Raw genomic sequence first — 21,403 nt, forward strand, 5'->3', positions numbered from 1 at the left:
GCAGTTTACTGCAAGCCGAAGACTGTTATCGTGAAACTTACAATGAGAATAACAGGAAAAACGCAGGGAGGGGCAAGAGCCCCAGCAGGGCACAATGGAATGCAAGAATGTGCCTAACAGTTTCTATCTCTCCCTCTCCTTCTTCTCTGAAATAAATACAAATATATATAAAAAGTTAACCATTCTAAATATCCAGAAGTCACCTTTATTTTTCCAAGGAAATGATGGCTTGTTTTTTGTTTGTTTGTTTCAATGCTCTTTTTGGGAATCTGACTGTAGTTCTGGAAAGACACCCACCTAATGCATCCCTACTACCTGAGCCTGTGCACCTTTTTGGCAAATCCACACGTCAGACTCCAGTTGTCAACAAAGAAAAAAATGGAGCCAGGTTCATTATTGCACGTGGTGAGGTGTCTTTTAAGTGTGTGTGTGTGTGTTTGCAAGGAAGGACCACGGTTCCCTGGGGGACTCAGCCTTGCCTCTCAATGCAAACATTCCTGGACAGGAGATCTGGCTGCTTTGGGCTCAGGCGCTAGGGGGCGATGTCATGAGAAGTGTCTGTCCTTTTCGGAGCTGTGCGCATGGTGACTAGGGCTATTGGGAGCGGGTGGGGACACCTATAGCTGCAACCGCGCGGAAGGCCTGCTCGCTCCGGCTGAGATCAAGCCGGCACTTTTCTCCCCCTTAAAACCCAAGGTTGCTCTGCCCTCTTGTGTGCAGCTGTGATCTGTCCGGGTGGTGGGAGCTGCAGGCGGGACTCAGGGAGGCCCAGGAAACTAGAAATGGTGAGTGTGCGGCGGGGCGCGGGGACGGGGAGGAGGGGCGGGTGGAACCGCCGTGGTGGGACAGTCTCTCCACGGTCAGGTCCGGGGCCTGCGGACCCAAGGCGTCCAGGGACTCCACTGAAACTGCAGGCCCCTCGGGCTCGCAGTGTGGGGCCCAGCCGGGACCCGGGCGTCCAGTTTGTCCCCACGGCAGGGCCTTCGGCTGCGGAGCGTGTCTGGGCAGCTCTGCACCCACATCCCCGCGGCTCCGGTGCGGTGACCACGTGGAGGGTCATTGGGGACAATGGTGACTCGGTCTCTGCGGTTCGTGCATGGGAGGAGCTGTGGTCTGTGGGGTCCCCTGTCCCTCCTTTCTCCCCAGAAGGATCCCGTTTTCTCCTGAGTTTTGATGTTTGTGGAGCAGGCTCTCAAGTCCACCCCCTGTCCCCCAGGCCTTACTCTGCAGCAAATGCCTGCAATTCCAGTCTCTCCCCCGAATGCTAAACGCCATCTTCCCTTCTCTGAGTCACAGCATCTTTATCAGCTATTTGTTTTGTGGTGCTTTTCAAACTGTTAAAAAAACAAAATTCAACTGAGAAAACTGGAAGGTCTAATTGGCTTGATTCCCATTCACGAATCGGGCCGCATCCCTTCTAGTAAATAGAATCTCAGAGGAGCTGTTCAAAATGGAAGGCGTTTACTATAAGCAGAAGAGAAGTAGCTTTGAGAGGGTAAAGGATTGCTTCAGGTAGGTCACCCTTCCTTAGGGGAAGGAACAGCAGGAGTCTTATTAGGCAGATTAGTGTTGATTAGGAAATTCCAGAGTGATTGGTTTAAAATTTTATTCCTGGGAGAGTTTGAAACTGCACACCCAGCTTGTGTGACTCAGTTGGTTGAGCATCCATCCTCATGCACCAGGAGGATTCAGGGTCAGGACACATGCCAGGATTGGGGGCTTCTATCCCCAGGAGGGGACCTGCAGGAGGCAACCAATTGATGTTTTTCTCTCAAACATGTTTCTATTTCTCCATCTACCTTCCTCTCTCTGAAATAAATTAAAAAAATTTTTTTCTTAAATACACTCATATACCCTTTAGCCTGGGGAGTACATCTTAGGCAATTTACACAATTTATACAAACCTGCATGGTGTAGTCTACTGCATACGTAGGCTATATGGTATCGCCTTTTGCTCCTAGCCTAAAAACCTGTACAACACGTTACTGTACTGAATACTGTAGGCAATTGTAATGCAGTGGTAGTAAGCATTTATGAAAAGGCGCAGTAGAAATGTGGTGTGCAAGATAGAAAATGGTACATCCGTGTGGGACACTGACCCTGAATGGGCTACAAGACTGGAGGCTGCTCTGCAGGAGTCAGTGATTGGTGAGTGAATATGAAGGCCTAGGACGTTACCAGTACATGACTGTAGTCTTTATCACACTGTACACTTAGGCCATGAAATTTATAAAACAACAGATTCAATCAAACAAAGGAGGAAATGATGCAATCAAAAGGCACAGTCAACACAAGACCTCTGAGGTTGCTGCCCGCATAAAAGAGCATATTGTTGTTGTTGTTTTTAAAAGAGCATATTGTTCAACAACAAACTTCTTTTATTTTTTATTTCTCACCCCAGGATATTTTTTTCCATTGTTTTCTAGAGAGAGTGGAAGGGAGAGAGGAGGGGGAAAGACACAGAGAGAGAAACATTGACTTGAGAGAGACACATCAACTGGTTGCCTCCACATTTCTATTATTCCCCGGGGGGGGGGAGAGCGTGTTGGAGCTTCACTCCTGGGGCTGCTCAGGTGTCCCTCGTTCCTCCCCCAGGGACTGGCCCACTCCAGAGGTTCTTTCTGTCTCAATCTGGAGAGTACAGAATGTGGAACCTTCTGAAAGTGGCTCTCCTTGTTGTAGTGTAACCCCCATCTTACAAAGGACGCCTCAAAAAAAGGTCGAATTATGGAGTCATTTATTAAAAGCTGGCGGCGTACGAGGGAGCAAAAGCGCTCCAGACCTCGCAGCCCTGAACAGCTTGCCACTTCTGGCTTATATGCAGACTATCACAAAAGTATTGATTACATCTTTGGGTCTGGAATGAGGAACCTGTTTCACGAAAAAGCATTTTTACAGAAGCAGAATTTGAGCAACTTAGTTATCTAAAGTATCTACGAATCACTGAATCAACAGAAACGCATTATCTGGGACCACCTGGATGATTTAGAATAATTGTGCTGTCCAGATTCTGGGACCACTGAGTCAACCAAAACTCAGTTATCTGTAGCTACTGAGACAATTTAGGATCACTATCTGTCCTGGGTCCCAGAGGAATGTGCTTCGATGACCAGTGAGATCACAATCAATGGGATATTCAAATCGCCATCAAGGGAGTATTCAATCATACATAAGTTCTGAAAGTCAAAATAACTTTTAAATGAGTATAGAACCCAAAACAGCAAGGTTAAAATATTAAACAGCAATTTTTACCCAAGTATGGTTGCTACCATACTTCATCCTGTCCTGTGGGAAGTAGGCTGCTCATCTGAGCTGAATCCAATACTGTGTTTCTTTTCTTTGGATCCTTTATCCACTGAATAGTGCAGCCTTTGAATCTACTTCCCCTGAGCTCTTGGGTTCTGACAATATCAGTTAATTGAAAGATACAAGGTGAATAAATCAAGGAAATTGTAAAAATAAATACTTTTTTTTTCTTTTTAGGCTATAGAAACTCAAAATCTGTGAACCATGTATTTAAGTTTTCAGGCACATTTTTATTCTTTTTAGATGGGTGTTTGTCTGGGTATGTCTCTAGAGACCTCTAACATTTAAAATGGTAACAACTGCATTTTTATTTTAATTGATGTGAGGACAGCTACTAAAAGCTTATGTAAATCTCTGAAACTTAAATACATTTTAGGAGCTAAGCTCATACCCCTATTGCATTGTTATATGTTACTTATTCCTGAAAATATCCCAGGTGTGAGACATAGAGGAAGGGCAAACTAGATTAATATCCTCTTAGTTAGCAAGAGATTTGAAAATTTACATTTTGTATGGTTTATATGTCTGTACCTGTTATTATTTATTTTTATTTTTATTTTTAAATATATTTTATTGATATTTTACAGCGAGGAAGGAAGAGGGATAGAGAGCTAGAAACATCGATGGGAGAGAAACATCGATCAGCTGCCTCCTGCACACCTCCCACTGGGGATGTGCCCGCAACCAAGGTACATGCCCTTGACCGGAATCGAACCCGGGACCCTTCAGTCCGCAGGCCGACACTCTATCCACTGAGCCAAACCGGTTTCGGCTGTACCTGTTATTATTTAAAGGAATTAAAGCCTACGAATGGTTTCCTAAGTACAAAAGATAAAAATAAAGAATGTGAATTTCTACGTTTTAAAAAAATAAATCTGCAGGCCCTAGCTGGTTTGGCTCAGTGGATAGAGCATTGGCCTGCGGACTGAAGGGTCCCAGGTTCAATTCCGGTCAAGGGCACATGCCTGGGTTGTGGGCTTGATCTCTAGTAGGGGCCATGCAGGAGGCAGCTAATCAATGGTTCTCTGTCATCATTGATGTTTCTATCTCTCTCTCCCTCTCCCTTCTTCTCTGAAATAAATATATACATATTAAAAAAAATAAATATCTGCAGGATAGAAAAGTCCAACTTAAGACTCACTGCCCACATATGCTGGCCCCTCCAGCACTTGTTACTCCAATCCCCCCCAAATACAGTTTTGATCATTTCTTAGCAAATGTCCCACTGTATACCAAGTCTAGCCACTACTGCTGGATGCTCGCACACCTTTGTGGTGGGGCAGGGCCTCAGGAAGTCCTCAGGATGAGGCCAGCAGAGTTTATCAGGTGCAAATGAACCAAAATTTGGCCATGTGAAGGGAGGACTCTGTATGGGTTGTGCCTGGAAAGGAAAAATGGCCCCAGACCTAGAGCCACACAGCTCAGTCTGTACCAGATTCTCCAGGAACCTGATCTCTGCAGGGCAGGGCCATCTAGAGTCAGAAGGGTGGGGCTAGGGGATCTCCCTTGAGGGGGGAGGTGCCCATCAAGCTTTGAGCAAACAACTCAGTCTGTCCTAGATTTTGCCCAGACCCCTGAAAGGTGGAACCACCAGGAGTCGGGAGGGTGGGGCTGCATGGAGCCCAGAGAGTGGGACTAGCAGATATCTCCTGAGGGAGGCAGTCAGGTTCACGGGACACTTTGGGGAATGACCCCTGCCCCAGAGCCACACAACTCAATCACTGACACCTCAGAGTCTGCACAGACCTCTACACCCCTGCCTAAGCAGCTGACTCCTCAGCAGTGTGCAAGCTCCACAGGGTTTTTCTTACTTGTAATAAGCAGTTGGACCATGCATTTTTTGATGGTTGCCTGCTGACAGCTTGAGCCGCAGTCTGCTCTTGTCCCTATTGCCTCCCACTTGAACAAGCTGATTAGAAAGCCTGGGTGGTGTCTCCTATAGAGCAGGCAGGTGATTCAAACCACAGAATCCCTGCCTGTGCAGAACTCTTGCCCAGGACCCATCTTTGAAGCCCCACATGACCACACCAGGCTCCATTTCTGGCTCTGAAGCCAGGTCTCAGCTGCTTGAGAGGCCAGCCTGGCCCTCTTTTGAGACTTCTATGTGAGTCCTAAGGCTTTTCCTGCTCTCTTGGTGTGGGTGTGAGGGGTGTGACACACCAGCATCACTCTCATCCACACCTCTGCAGGTGACCATAACACTTGAACTTGCTGCCAGGAACAGCACATCCCAACATCCAGCTGTGTGGGTCTTGTCTTCTGTTTCTCAGACTTGCTCACCTGTGGCTGCTGGGTGCCGGGCAAATGGTGCCGGGAGCTGTGCTGCCCCATGTGGCATTGCTGAGCCTGTTGCGCCTCATTTCTATGTACCAGAGTGGGAGCTTTCATGCATTTCTAGGCAGATGGCAGGCAGAGTATGGTATCAGGGCCCTCTTTAAAGTGGTCCTGAATTGATGTCTTTGCCAGGATTTATCTGTGTGTTGGAGTGAAGCTGAGGCATACCCCAGGGATGAGGGTTGAAGAGGGTGAGTACACCTGTACAAGAGGTGCCAATCAGGTGGTCACTTCTGAAAGAGCAGTTATTTAAATAGATAGAAAGAGAAGAGAAGGAAAGGCAGCCATTCCACCCCTCTAATACCAGAAGGCTCCCCAGGACTCTTAAGTACCTCTGCTGCTGCTGCCCCTGCCTTTACTGCAACACAGATCCTGACCCTCAGGGTTCAGGGGACAAACCCATGACCTCACTGGTACAGCTTCACACCTGACTTAACTCCAGGGTCTTTATTTTATTTTATTTAAATATATTTTTATTTATTTCAGAGAGGAAGGGAGAAGGAAAGATAGAAACATCAATGATGAGAGAGAATCATTGATTGGCTGCCTCCTTCATGGCCCCCTACTGGGGATTAAGCCTGTAACCCCCGGCATGTACCCTTGACCGGAATCGAACCCAGGACCCTTCAGTCTGCAGGTTGATGCTCAATCCATTGAACCAAACCGGCTAGGGCAACTCCAGGGTCTTTAAAACTTGCAAAGCAACTACTTGTCATGGGGAGGCTCCTAACCCTGATGGCTCTGCTATGAGGCCCTCTGGAGGAAAAACTGTGTAAATGCCAGGGTAGAGAGGACACCCTCCCCCAACAAAAACTCAAAACAGGGAAGGACAAAAGGAAGGAGCACCCCCCAAAACAAATATCCAGAATTAGAACCAATTGAAAATTAAAGCTATATTTAAAAATGTACACAACAAAACAGGTAAAGGTACACTGCTTGGCTTTGGGGCCTCTACAACATAGGTTCTGAGTTAATTTTGCTGCAATGCACTTATTCACAAACGTTCATGCAGTCTATCTGTACTAGGTCTCAAATTACAGTCATACCTGGAGTCACACTAAATTTAAGCCAGGTACCATTGATGATCTTAGGTGGTGCTAATGAATATAACATAGTGAATGAATAGGACAATGTTTCTCTTTAATTATCAGAATTCTTTTTTTTTCTTTTTTTAAAAAAATATATTTTATTGATTTTTTACAGAGAAGAAGGGAGAGGGAGAGAGAGTTAGAAACATCGATGAGAGAGAAAGATCAATCAGCTGCCTCCTGCACACCCCCCACTGGGGATGTGCCCGCAACCAAGGTACATGCCCTTGACCGGAATCGAACCTGGGACCCTTGAGTCCGCAGGCCAATGATCTATCCACTGAGCCAAACTGGACAGGGCAAATTATCAGAATTCTTGTCTTGCTTAAATTCTCCATGATCATAACACCTGTTCTAAAATATACCATACTGAGGAGGGAAGCTCTGAACCAACGATTCATGAATTAAAATTAAATGAAGTCTTTTTTATGTCCAAATGGCTTGACAAAATGGGACCCCATAGGCCAAACCCCTCAAATAAATTAGTATGGCCACTGTAAATGAGACTGGTACTTGAAGGATTGAAAAGTGTACACACAACCTAGTTAGTGCAGGATTGATTATCCCCAATGCTTCTCCTTTGAACAGCTTGTTCTTAAACCACAGAATAATGGATTACACCTGACTGTGGGTTATGTAACTTTGAGGCAGTGGTCCCACCAAACAGATCTCTATTCCCAGTCCCCAACATTATGGAAATTACTGACTCCATCTACTGATCAACTGGTAAATATCCTGCTGTCCCAGATTTGACCAAGCCTGTTCTGTTCAGTGCCTATTTTAATAGGCACTCAGGTGCACTTGGCCTTCACCTCTGAGGAGATGATACACCTTTCCAGGTGCATCATGGACCTTCACCAGCTTTGCCCTGCCGTGCATTCATTACAGGCAAGGTCCTCACTGCATCTTGGTTTCTCTAAGAACACAGGTACATTACATTTAATGCATCCTCCTCTGAACACATATGGGACATACAAATATTGAAAAAAGGAGGTAGCAAAAGTGGATGGATGCTTATTATGTGAGGCCTTGTTAACTTCGTTAAATTTTTGGAAGTTACTTCACTCACTCCATCCCTGGTATGAAGAAATAGCTGTTGTCTCCATCAGCATGCACAAAATCTACTACATTTTTTTGTTGTTCCAAATTGTTTACAACTTTTGCTTAAACCCATTAGGGCTGTTACTTGCTCATTAGCCCATCTTGAATGGACACCCCTAGCACAAAGGCTGAAGACTCTCTTTAAATTGCCACATAGCTGGAACCCTTGTTGGTGACCTCAGAGAATTCTCTATAGAGGCTTCAGAGGCCTCCTGTCTTATCCCCTGGAGTTACCAATGATGACCTTAAGGCGTCCATAGGCTTCTGATATAAGAACCTGCCCTAGGCCCCATACTATATGTCATCAGAGCTGCAATTACCTCTACTTAGGAAGCTATCTTGAAAGTAGATAGCCCTGAGCATGTGACCACCTACTCAGCAATCCCTTTTGCCTGGGAACAGCATCCAGTGGCTCATGACAGCTACCGAGGTCCCGTTGGACATAATGGAGTGAAACCTGGGTCCTCGGGGATAGCCTACCTGCAGGTGAGGATTGTCTTCTCATTCCTGTGTCTCTTGTGAGATGCCTGGAGCTGCATAAGGTCCCCCATACCCCTAGGCTTTCTGAGGAGCTTCTTAGGATTTTGAATGAAAAACAATGGGAGTTCATAGACATTTAGGGACTATATTCTCTCATTTGTTTACAAAGGAGCTGAGGCAAGTAGCTCAGGCGGAGATGCTGCTTTTCATGTCTTAATTGGAATGTCTCTGATAATGGAACAGACCCAAGAATCATCAGAACTCATCACTTACCGGTCATCTTAGCACCAACCAACAATTGGTATCATCTTCACATGTTTACCACTTTTGGGCAGCTCTCTAAGAATTGCCCCTTTGGTAAAAGAGTTCTGGGAATCTTTTGCCTCAGTTATACCCTTGATAATAAATCAAAGGAATAGTTTTCTCTACATATATTCTGGGCATATTTTGAAATGACTACTTTTTTGCCTTTCTTATTTTGGAGACCCTGTAACCTCAATTGTCTGATAGAAAAATTGTTGTTTTTAAGTTCCGTGGCTTTTTTCTTCTGAAAGTTGGCTTCTAAGCTCCTTCAAGACAGACCAGAGACCAGTATCTGACTCCTTTTATTTTTATTCAAAAAAAAATTTTTTTTTAATTGATTTCAGAGAGGAAGGGAGAGGGAGGGAGAGAGAGATAGAAACATTAATGATGAGAGAGAATCATTGATCGGCTGCCTCCTGAACAACCCCCCTAGTGGGGATCGAGCCTGCAACCCAGGCATGTGCCTTGACCGGGAATCGAACCGTGACCTCCTGGTTCATAGGTCGACGCTCAACCACTGAGCCACGCTGGCTGGGCTGAAAACTAACCCTTTTATATTGCATGTCTTATAGATATTTTTCTCCCCCTTTTTTTGTTTATTTTTTAATTACCTTAAATTTAATATATTTAAATTTATCACTTACTCTTTTCTTATATGAGAATATTCTCCCTTTTCTTTTGTCAATAAATCATTTACCTGTAACTCCTAGAAATGGCCTAGTTTTATCTTTCACATTTAAATCTACAATGAATTGGCTATTGCCCATGGCATAGAAGGGACTACAATGCATTTTTTCCAATTAAATAACATTTATACCTGTCCCATGAATTAAAGTGTTCATGATATTTGCCACTGCTCTACAATGTCTGCTCTGTCCTTGACCAACTTAAAGAATTAACTTTGATCATCTTAAATGCTAGCCCATGGAAGACACCTTTCTTTCCCTTGGTCTGTTTTTCTCGCTACTAATACTGTACCACCTGGAATATTTTAGGTTAAAAATATTTTATGTATGTTAGGTAGACCACCGCTTTCTTCCCTTTTTTTAATTTATTAATTTTAGATAGAGAAAGAAAGGCAGGTAGAGAGTGAAACATGGGTTTGTTCTACTTGTTTAACCAATTGAGCTACCCGGCCAGGGCCTTCTTTATTCTTCAGAAGACTGTCCACTTTTGGACATTTGTTCCTCTATTAGTTTTGAAGGTTAGCTTTTGTTGATGCCAAAAGAGTCTGGTTTGGGGATTTTTGAGATTTGATACAGATATTATTTGGGAGACATGACATCTGGGTGACACATACCATCTTTTCACTTATTTCATTCTACTTTGACATTATCCAATACACAATTTTTAATTTCCCCATTAAGGTCTTATTCTCTTTTTTTCTTTAACATTTATTTATTTTAAATTTCAGAGAGGGAGGGAGAGGGAGGGAGAGAGATAGAAACATCAATGATGAGAGAGAATCATTGATCGGCTGCCTCCTGTAAGCCCCCTACTGGGGATCGAGCCTGTAACCCGGGCACATGCCCCTGACTGGAATCGAACCTGGGATCTTGGCCTTTGACTGGAATTGAACCTGGGACTCTTCAGTCCGCAGGCCAACGCTTCATCCACTTAGCCAAAACAGCCAGGGCTATGGTCTTATTCTTATTTAATACTGAATGAAATTTACTAGTAATTTGGAGGAAGCCAGGAGCAAGCTTCCAAATGATGTCTCTGAGTATAATAACGTAGGATGGGCTCAGGTCTCCAAACAAGAAGTTGAGTATATCTGTGAATTATTGTCTACCATGGAAGCACAGCGGAGACTCAATTCTCAGAGTGTTTGGGGGCTGATCACATAGGCTGAACATGTAACAAAATCATAGCATCTATAAAGGAAAATAGGAGTTTGCTCTATACCGTATTGTGTGCATAAATGCTTTATGCAAACTGAGGTACTTATATACTGTATGTTAAGTTTGTGGGGTTATTCCCAAATCCCAGTACCTTGATACTAGCAGAAAATGAACTTTGTGAGCAAGCATTTATAGGATAAACAATTTCGGGTTTGCTGATGTGCACTATTATTTATAGACAAGGTACTTTGTTATGCACTGTGTTATGAACAAGCACTATAGATCCTCTATAGACAAAAATACTTAGGGCCGAACCAGGCAGCCTGTCTTACTCCTTACTCTCCCTGGACCTAAGATAAGAGAGGTTTTCCTATTTTGTCATAGCTCTACTGAATAGATCATTGTTTTTTTGCATCAGAAGTGGTGAGTGGGAGCCTTTTCTCTGTTCCCTACACACAGACGTCAGTGGGTTATTGATCTCTTTCAGGGACCAGCATTTAGGGGAATTATGCTGTTGATTCTTTTATAAACAGTTATTCCAGTGACTTTCCAGCTTAAAATTTGGAGGCTAATTTTCCTTAGTAGAGAATCAAGTACCAATATCTTCAAATGTTGATATGCTGTTACATCAAAATCCCACTAACTCACAATTTAATATCATATATACTGCATAGTCAAATTTTCAATCTTTTACAGCACATTAACAAACTTCTAGGAAAACTGCCACATCAATGATGTTAGAGATGCACAAAATTCTGATAGGGAGAGTCCAGGTCAAGCAGTGGTTTTCTTTAGGAAACAATTCTACCAAAAGCATGTGAATAGAAGTAATTTAAAATGTTCAAGACAGCCCAGCTGGTATGGCTCAGTGGTTGAGCATCCACCTATGAACTAAGAGGTCATGGTTCAATTCCAGGTCAAGCACATGCCCAGGTTGTGGGCTCAATCCCCAGTGTGGGGCGTGCAGGCGGCAGCCGATCAATGATTCTCTCTCATCATTAATGTTTCTATCTTTCTCTCCCTCTCCCTTCCTCTCTGAAATCAATAAAAATATATATTTTAAAAATGTTCAAGACATAGCAAATGTATGACTGATTCCAAATTGCCATTTAGTATGCTTTGTATTATTGGATATAAAAACTACCCCCATCTATGAAATGTTAAGCTGATAACCACGACAGTCAAAACCTCCCATATTCAGTATTCCACTTTTTTCTGGGGGGTACCAAAAAATAAACAAGCAGCAAATGATTTCACCTTAAAAAAAACACACACAAAACATTTACACTTTAAAAAATGGGATGAAGTGGAATTCCCTCCTTCTTAAAAATGTTTCTAGAGCTATTGAAAAACCTGCATTTACAAAATAGTTGATAAAAATATTCCTCTGGATTAGACAAGAAGGGAGACAGGGACCACTGATAAGAGATGGTACGTGATATTGGTCAGACTTGGCTTCTTTTCCGTCTGCTTCATCCGAGGCTGGCATCTCCTGGTTTTAGTCTTTCTGTTTTCCGCAGACAGTCAGTTCCTGGTCAGCCCCTTCTGCCTGCTTTCCCTTTGTTCCCCTTTTCCCTTTCGTTTGCTCTTTTTCCTCTGCAGATATATCCTTCCCTATTGCCTGTTTTCGCTTCCACTTTGCAGGAGCAGGTTTGGCTGACAACCTCGCCGACCTCCTCTTGGGCTCCTCCTTGGCCACCCCCTCAGCAGAGCTGACCTTCCTCCTGGGCATCCTGGCAGCGGAGCAGGCGCATGTTGGTTGCCTTAGGCTTCTGTGCGCCTAGTGGCTTCTCCAACCTGGGCTGCCTCAGGTACAACCCCTAGATGGGGAATTGAACCCTAGACACCTCTGTGTGGGGGCTGATGCTCTAACCCCTGAGCCACACTGGCCAAGGCTACCATAGCTTTTTTATCCATCTACCTATGGTGGGCACTTGAGCAACTATCAGATCTTTTCTTTAAAAAAAATTTTTTTTAAACATTTTTGTATTGATATAGAAAGAGAAAGGGAGAGGGAGAGAGAGAAAAATATTGATGTGAGAGCAAGACATCTATCTGCTGCCTCCTGCATGCCCCCTACTGGGGATACAACCCACAACCTGGGCATGTACCCCCACTGTGAATGGAATGGGTAACCTATTGTACATAGGATGACACCAAACCAACTGAGCCACCCCGGCCAGGGCTTGCTGCTTCCAAATCTTGTCTATTATAAATAATGCTACAGTGAATATAGGGGTGCATATTTTCTTTTGAATTGGTGTTTTGGGTTTCTTTGGATATATTCCCAGAAGTGGAAACTCTGGGTCATGAGGCAGTTCCATTTTTAATTTTTCGAGGAAACTCCATACTGATACTTGTCAACTGTGGATTTATTGATGATAGCCATTCTGACAGGTGTGAGGTGATTTTTCAGTGTGGTTTTAATTTGCATTTCACTGATGATCAGTGACTTTTAGCATTTCTCATGTCTATTGGCCATCCCTATGTTCTTTTTGGAGAAGTGTGAATTCAGGTCCTTTGCCCTTTTTTTTTATTGTTTTAATATAAGCTGGGTTCTTTTTGTGTTCTTTTATTTCCTTTTTTAATGAAAATCTCTCCAGATATGTTTTTTTATTGCTTTTGGAAAGATAGGAAGGGAGAGGGAGAGAGAGATACATCAATTAGTTGCCTCTCATATGTACCCCAACCAGCAATCTAACCCACCACTGGGATATCTGCTGTGACTGGGAAGGCAACCCACAGACTTTTGGTATACAAGACAACGCTCCAACCAACTGAGTCACCAGGCCAGGGCTGCCCATTTTTTAATTGGATTGGCCATCTATATGCCCTCTTTAGAGATGTGTCTGTTCAGGTCCTTTGCTTATTTTTTAGTTGGATTGTGGGCTTTTTTGGTGTTGAATAGTATAAATTTTTGTTATTGTTGTTAATCCTCACCCGAGGAATATTTTTCCATTGGTTGTTTTTTTTGTTTTGTTTGTTTGTTTGTTTGTTTTTTGAGAGAGAAAAGGGAGGAAGGGAGAGAGAGAGAAACATCAATTGGTGTGAGAGAGACACATTGGTTGGTTGGCTGCCTCCCACACACACTAATTACGTCAGGGAACAAACCTGAACCTGCAATCCAGGTACAGTCCCTTGACTGGGAATCGAACCCAAGACACTAACCAATGAGCCACAGGGGCCAGGGATTGTATACGTTCTTTATACATTTTGGGCATTTAACCCCTTATCAGACATTTTATTGGGGATATGTTCTCCCATTCAGTTAGTTGTCTTTTCATTTTGTTGGTGATTTCCTTTTAGTTTGATATAGTCCAATTTGTTTATTTTTCCTTTTTTTAAAATATATTTTTATTGTTTTTTTACAGAGAGGAAGGGAGAGGGATAGAAAGTTAGAAACATCGATGACAGAAAAATCCATCAGCTGCCTCCTGCATACCCCTTACTGGGGATATGCCCGCAATCAAGGTACGTTCCCTTGACCGGAATCAAACCTGGGACCCTTCAGTCCGCAGGCCAACATTCTATCCACCAAGCCAAACCAGTTAGGGCTGTTTGTTTTTCTTTTGTTTCCCTTTCCAAAGGAGATATATCAGAAAAAAATATTGCTACGAGAAATGTTCAAGATTTTACTGCCTATATTTTCTTCTAGGATTTTTATGGTTTTGAGCCTTACCTTTAAGTCTTTAATCCATTTTGAGTTTATTCTTGTGTATATTGTAAGAAGCTGGTCTGGTTTCATTTTTTTGCATGTATTTGTCCAATTTTCCCAACACCATTTATTGAATAGACTAAGATAGTCTATTCATTCTATGCTCTTGCCTTCTTTGTCAAGTATTACTTGACCATAAACCCATGGGTTTATTTCTGGGATTTCTGTTCTGTTCCATTGATCTATGTCTATTTTTATGCCATTACCATGATGCTTTGGTTACGATGGCCTTGTAGTGTAACTTAATATTAGGTAGTGTGACTTGTCCAGCTTTGTTGTTCTTTCTCAAGATTGCTGTGGCTGTTTGGGGTATTTTGTGGCTCCATATGAATTTTTGGAATATTTGTTCTAGTTATGTGAAGCACATGATTGGCATCTTGATAGGAATTGCATTGAATGTATAGATTGCTTTGGGTAGTATGGACATGTTAGTGATATTAATTCTTCCTATCCATGAACACCATATATGTTCCACTTAAAGTTTACATTTCAATTACAGTTTACATTTAATTTTATTTTGTGTTAGTTTCAGGTGTAGAACATAGTGGTTAGACAAATCTTTATAAATGTTCCCCCTGATATTTTTAGTACCCCTCCTGGCACCTTATGAATTTTGTAATCATGCCAATTCAACATGAAAATATTATGGATTGCAATGAAGGCCATTATACATGTCAAGTCTTAAATTGTGCCTCAAGGTCAAGGCCCAGGTTATAGTGTTACAATTTTGCTGCAAAGACTTTCTTTTGCGTGATCTTATCATGTTGTCTATGTGCCCTAAAAATTTGTATCAAGTAACCCTCAGGCTCATGAGTGGGAGGACTTTTGTAGAGTCTAAGTTGCCCTGCTTTCCTCATGCCTAAGCTCTAACTCTGATAACTTCCCAGCTCCATGAAATGAGACAGACAAAAGAAGGTCAAACTGAGTCAGAAGTAAATATTATATAAACAAATGATAATTCATACTTCTCTAAAAGAATATTTTCATTCAACCAGGTAGAGCTGAACACTTATAATAATCTGGAGTACTTCAGGATGATATGACCAACTACATTTTGTTACAAGTTGAATTTTCACACACACCTCCTGGCCTCTCGTGTTTGATAATGAGAATAGAAGAAAAAGCTTCTAGCCTGGCCAGCATGGCTCAGTGGTTGAACATGCTACCTATGAACCAGGAGATTATGGTTTGATTCCCGGTCAGGACACATGCCTGGGTTGCGGGCTCCATCCCTAGTGTGGGATGTGCAGGGGGCATCTGATCAATGATTCTCTCTCATCATTGATGTTTTTATCTCTTCTCTCCCTCTCCCTTCCTCTCTGAAATCAATTAAACATATATTAGAAAAAGAAGAAAAACATTCCAGGCCTTTATTGTATTCATAGTCATTAAAACGTTATGCAGATATGACAGTGTGCTTCCTGGAATGCTGCATCATAAGGTGGTTCTAAAGGAGATGAGTTTTCTCACGAAGAATTGATGTGCTTAAAATAGACATGTTTTGTTATCTTTTTCAAAGTGCTCTTTACCCTGGCATTAGAGAACAATGAAGTAATCACAATTAAAAAAACCACATGGCATTAAATTCCATGTGTTCATGAGGAAATAAGTGTGGCAAATGAATAATAGTCTGACATGAAGTCATAGAATTAATGTTGGGGACCACATGTCATAGATGAACTTATGCGTTATATATAGATCTCTTGTGCTGTCTGTCTCATCCTTCCTCCTGTATACATGTGGGGGGTGTTTTAGGACTCAGTGGCCTTTGAGGATGTTAATGTGGAGTTCACCATGGAGGAGTGGGCTTTCCTGGATCCAAACCAGAAGAAACTCTACACAGATGTGATGCAGGAAACCTTCTGGAACCTGGCATCAGTAGGTAGTGATCACAACTTCTTACTTATTTAGTCAATTACAAAATGAATGTTGCTTGTTCATTAATATTGTTTTAAGAACTGAAATGTGGGAAGGGGAATGAATACATTGATAAACTGGGCATGGTCACAGCTCATTGTGTACCTAAAATCTAACTATTTTTTATATTCTTTAATAGTTTATAATGCTTTTTCTAGCATGTATTTTGGAAGAAAAATATGAAGACCATCACAGTGAAGATCAGTATGAAAATCATGGGATGAGTGTTAGGTGAGTCTCAGTTACATGAGAAAGCATTAAAAGCATCTTTGCTTTTTTAAAAAATAAGTTTTTGTATATTTATTTAATTTATTTATATATTTAATGTTTATTTATTTCAGAGAGGTAGGGAGAGGGAGAAAGACAGAAACATCAATGATGAGAGAGAATTATTTATTTATTTATTTATTTATTTATTTATTTTTAAAAATATATATTTTATTGATATTTTACAGAGAGGAAGGGAGAGGGATAGAGAGCTAGAAACATCGATGAGAGAGAAACATCGATCAGCTGCCTCCTGCACACCTCCCACTGGGGATGTGCCTGCAACCAAGGTACATGCCCTTGACCGGAATCGAACCCGGACCCTTCAGTCCGCAGGCCGACGCTCTATCCACTGAGCCAAACCGGTTTCGGCAAGAGAGAATTATTATAGCGGCCTTCTGCACGCCCTACACTCAGAATCAAGTCCAGAACCTGGGCATATGCCCTGACCAGGAATTGAACTGTGACCTCCTGGTTCAGAGGTCGGCGCTGAACCACTGAGCCTCACTGGGGGTGTGAAAATATGTTTTTATTGATTTTAGTGTGTGGAGGTGAGAGGGAGAGATGGGAACATTGATTGGCTGCCTCCTGCATACCCTGTACTGGGTTTAATAAGTCTGCAGTCTGGCCACGATCCCTTTTGGGGAATTGAACTGGCAACCCCCTGGTGAGTGGGTCCATGCTGAACCATTGACCACATGGGCCCAGTCCACAAAATTATCTTAAAAACAGGTAATCTAATTATATCAGCCCTGTTTTAAATTTATTGACTCTTAGAATATTCTCATCCAAATGTTTTTTCTGAAATATGACCTAGATATTTAGTGTATAAAAATAATTACACTTGGAAACAATATACAGAAGTACCATTAATGACTCTAAGTGTTTTCATAACATCTATGATCCAGCCTCTTTCAGAGGTTTTAGGATATTCACTAACAAAAATTGGAATGTCCAGAAACCCTGCATTTTCCTTGGAAATGGTGAAAATGTCATTGTCATGCTATTAATAAATATTAAATTGTTAACAAAGTGTTAATAACATGCTTCTGATTTTTACAGCAGTCATATGGTAGAGAGACTCTGTAAAAGGAAGGATGGTAGTCAATGCAGAGAAAACTTCAGCCAGATTCCAAATCATAATGAAAAGAAGGAAACTCCTACTGAGATAAAACAACCTAAATCCACGTTGTGTAGGCAAATCTTCATGCATTATTTATCCTTGAATAACCATCTGAGCTCTCACATTGGACCCAAACTGTACCTGTGTCAGGAATATGAAGAAAACCCTTATAAATGTAAGGAACCTGAGAAAGCTTTTAAGCATCACCAACATATTCGAAGACATAAAGGCAGCCCCAGTGGGAAAGCTTTCCGCTATTCAACTTCCCTTAGAAATCATGAAAGGACGTATATTGGTGGGAATCCGTATGAGTGTAAGCAATGTGGGAAAGGCTTTAGTCGTCTCATTTACTTTAAACGTCACAAAAGCACTCATAGTGGAGAGAAACCATATCAAAGTAAGCAATGTGGCAGAGCTTTCAGTTCTCCCAAGTACTCTGGAGAAAATGAAAGAACACACACTGGAGAAAAGCCCTATCAATGTAAGAAATCTGGTAAAGCTTTCAGTTCCACTTCTCTTAGAAATCATGAAAGAACACATACTGGCAAGAAACCTTATGAATGTAAGCAATGTGGGAAAGTCTTCAGTTTGCTCAGTTCTCTTAGAAATCATAAAAGAAGTCATGAAGAAAAGAAGCCTCATGAATGTAAGGAATGTGGTAAAACATTCCGTCATTGCTGTTCCCTTCGAAAGCATGAAAGAATTCATACTGGGGAAAAACCCTATAAATGTAAGCTTTGTGGCAAAGCTTTCTCTTCTTCAGTTGCCCGCCAACGTCATGAAAGAACTCATACTGGGGTAAAATGCTATGAATGTAAGCATTGTGGTAAAGGATTCTATTATCAGTCTTCTCTCCCAGATCATGAAAGAACTCATACTGGGGAAAAACCCTATGAATGTAAGCTTTGTGGAAAAGTTTTCTCTTATTCAACTTCCCTCCAATATCATAAAAGAACTCATACAGGGGAAAAACCCTATGAATGCAAGCAATGTGGGAAAGCCTTCAGTTCTCCCAGCTCTCTTGGAAAACATAAAAAAAGTCATGATGGAAAGAAACCTCATGAATGTAAGGAATGTGGTAAAACATTTCATCATCACTATGCCCTTAGAAATCATGAAAGAACTCATACTGGGATCAAGCCCTATGAATGTAAGCAATGTGGGAAAGTCTTCACTTGGCTCAGCTCTCTTGGAAAACATAAAAGAAGTCATGATGGGAAGAAGCCTCATGAATGTAAGGAATGTGGTAAAACTTTCCTTTATCCCTCTTTCCTTAGAATTCATGAAAGAACACATACTGGGGAAAAACCCTATGAATGTAACCATTGTGGTAAAGCTTTCTCTTATCCAACTTCCCTCCGATGTCATGAAAGAACTCATAATAAGGAAAAACCCTATGAATGTAAGCTGTGGGGGAAAGCCTTTATTCACCCCAGTTCCCTTCAAAATCACAAAAAATCTAATAGTGGAGAGAAATCATAATGAATGAAAGCACTCACACTGAAAATAAGCTCTGTCGTGTAAAGACTGTAGAAAAGCCTTTGACCAGCCTAGTTCTTTTTTTTGTTGTTGTTTAATCCTCACCTGAGGATATTTTTCCATTGAGAGAGTGGAAATCAGAGAGAAAGACAACAATATTGATGTGAGAGAAACACATCAATTGGCTGCCTCCTGCATGCACCCAGACATGAAAACACACAATGGAGAAATGCTCTATAAATGTAAAGAATGTGGTAAAGTTTTCAGTTTCTGCAAGTCTCTTAGAAAGCATGAACACATACTAGGGAAAAACTTTATGAATGTAAGCAATGTGGGAAGACCTTCATTGGACATCACATCTTCGCAGACATAGAAGAACACATGATGGAAAGAAGCCTCATAAATAAGGAATGAGGTAAACCTTTTTGTTATCCTTTTCTCTTAGATATCATGAAATGTATACTGGGAAGAAACCCTATGAATGCAAAAACTGTGGGATAACCTATAATCATCTCAGATCCTTTCAAATTCACAAAAATTCTCATAGTGGAGAGAAACCATAGCAATGTAAGGAATATGGTAAAGCCTTCAGGTTCCAACTAGTTTTTACAGACATGTGAGAACAAAATGTATTGATAAATACTGTTAATGTAAAGAATAGCAAAGAGCCTTCATTTATCTCAGCTGTGCCATCATGTATGATTATATATACTGGAGATGGACCCTAGGAATGTAAGAGTGTTAGAAAGCATTCATTTCTTCCATTTTATTGTAAAGGATGAGAGAACTCACTAAAGAGAAGCCCTGTCATGTAAAGATTGTAGAAGAGCCTTTGGCCATCCTAGTTCTTTACAAAATCATGAAGGGACTCACACTCAAGAATTTAAGTGTATGAACATATGGAATGTGGGAGAGCCTTTCTTTGACATGTAAGAATGCACCTGGAGAAATAGTCTATACATATAGAGAAGGAGGGAAAGCCTTCAGCTGTCCCTTTTCCTTGGAAAGGTCATGAAAAAACTCAAAGTGGAAAAATGTATTGAATGTAAAACTGTAGGAAAATCTTCATGTTGCCTCATATCCCTATAATACCTTGTGAGAATGTACACTGTATAATTGACAACTAAAAAAAAAAAAAACAATAAAAAATTTTAACAAATACTTTCAGAGTAGCTTGAAAACTGCACTGGAAGGAAATCCTACTAGTGTAACTAACTGGTACATGTAAGCCTGCTACAAATAAGGTCATATACTCCCCAAAACTCACAGCATTAAAGAAGTTCTAGCCCTGGCTGGTTTGGCTTAGTGGATTGAGCATCAGCCTGCGGACTGAAGGGTCCCAGGTTCGATTCTGGTCAAGGGCACATGCCTGGGTTGCAGGCTGGATCCCCAGTGGGGGATATGCAGGAGGCAGCTCATTGGTGATTCTCTCTCATCATTGATGTTTCTCTCACTCTCTCCCTCTCCCTTCTTAAAAAAAGAAAGAAAGAAAAAGTTCTATAAACTTTTGACATATTTGGTCATTATCAGTACTCATTCTTTTTTTGTTAGTTTCTTTAAATTGCTATGAAGTTCACATTAAGAAGAGAATATTTTAGCTTGTTTTTCTCATCTTTACCCTGCCAGCCAAGAATATCCTCAAAACCGCCAGCGACTGCTTTATTTCCCTTGATGTCGGGTGTAAGCTTTACAGATGTTCACAATTCAGCATTAAAGGTCCAGCATAGATCGGCTTTTCCTGCAAGCCCATAGGTGTCCACCAGGCAACAAACTTAGACTGTCATGGTTGAGGCTGTTTTTTGAAGGGTGCACACTGTTCTCTAGATTACATTTGCATGAGGTCTAATTTGACTGGTAATCATCTTGTCCTGTTGGTACTACTACTGACTGTGATTCCGATCCCAATGTGACTGCTGCAATGGTGCAGTGCCAAGGAGCCCCATGACAGTTTGTTCTTGTACCACCCTCTGCAGTGAGGGCTCTGAGCCAGTCCTTCCATGTGAGAATTGTCACTTTCCTCATTTCAGGCAGACTCTGATGTGTGCTGTCACTCAGAGCTGAGCCTAATCTCTCAATGTTTTCAGTTATCTTGGGTTTTATGTGATTAAAATTATGTGAATTTTTTCTTAATAAATACATCTAATTTTTTAAAATAATTTTTTCAGAGAGCAAGGGAGTGGGAGAGAGAGATAGAAACATCAATGATGAGAATAATTCATCAGCTGCCTCCCGCACACTCTCTACTGGGGATTGAGCTTGGAACTGGGCATGTTCCCTTGACCGGAATCAACCCGGGATCCTTTAGTTCGCAGGCTTACTCTCTATCCACTAAGCCAAACTGTCTAGGGCAGTGATTATATAATTTTTAATGAAATATTAACTGTTTCCCAACCACTCTTATGCTAAGACATGTTATGGTGTTTTGTTATTTCCTGAGGATGTATTTATT

The 21,403-nt window shown here is 41.6% G+C and overlaps 1 protein-coding gene and 1 pseudogene across 5 annotated transcripts; one reads left to right on the top strand and one right to left on the bottom strand.

The window, feature by feature from the left end:
- Window positions 1–560: 560 nt before the first annotated feature.
- On the top strand, window positions 561–20,079 carry LOC308251159 (uncharacterized protein). 4 transcript variants are annotated; one of them, XM_080674293.1, is made up of 5 exons: window positions 582–785; window positions 12,098–12,264; window positions 15,924–16,050; window positions 16,244–16,316; window positions 17,415–20,079. In XM_080674293.1, exons 3-5 carry the CDS (start codon window positions 15,963–15,965, stop codon window positions 18,955–18,957), a joined length of 1,704 nt encoding a protein of 567 aa, XP_080530419.1. In that variant the 5' UTR covers window positions 582–785; window positions 12,098–12,264; window positions 15,924–15,962; the 3' UTR covers window positions 18,958–20,079. The 4 variants fall into 4 exon arrangements, with proteins under 4 accessions (XP_080530417.1, XP_080530419.1, XP_080530418.1 ...); XM_080674291.1 differs by lacking the exon at window positions 12,098–12,264 and having other exon boundaries at window positions 561–785; XM_080674292.1 differs by lacking the exon at window positions 12,098–12,264 and having other exon boundaries at window positions 672–785; window positions 17,418–20,073.
- LOC308250594 (non-histone chromosomal protein HMG-14-like) lies at window positions 11,651–12,185 on the bottom strand (annotated as a pseudogene). The gene is made up of 2 exons: window positions 11,889–12,185; window positions 11,651–11,710 (listed from the first exon to the last, which is right to left on the bottom strand). The product of its transcript is annotated as a non-histone chromosomal protein HMG-14-like (transcript).
- Window positions 20,080–21,403: the final 1,324 nt, after the last annotated feature.

This window comes from Plecotus auritus, assembly GCF_963455305.1.
Source record: "Plecotus auritus genome assembly, chromosome: 6".
Classification (NCBI taxonomy): domain Eukaryota; kingdom Metazoa; phylum Chordata; class Mammalia; order Chiroptera; family Vespertilionidae; genus Plecotus; species Plecotus auritus.

What these genes read in the sequence shown, in the direction of transcription:
- LOC308251159 (XM_080674291.1), top strand. An exon ending in CTGGAACCTGGCATCAGTAG is followed by an intron (nt 16,051 to 16,243) that starts GTAGTGATCACA and finishes TGCTTTTTCTAG; the next exon opens with CATGTATTTTGGAAGAAAAA. An exon ending in AATCATGGGATGAGTGTTAG is followed by an intron (nt 16,317 to 17,414) that starts GTGAGTCTCAGT and finishes TGATTTTTACAG; the next exon opens with CAGTCATATGGTAGAGAGAC.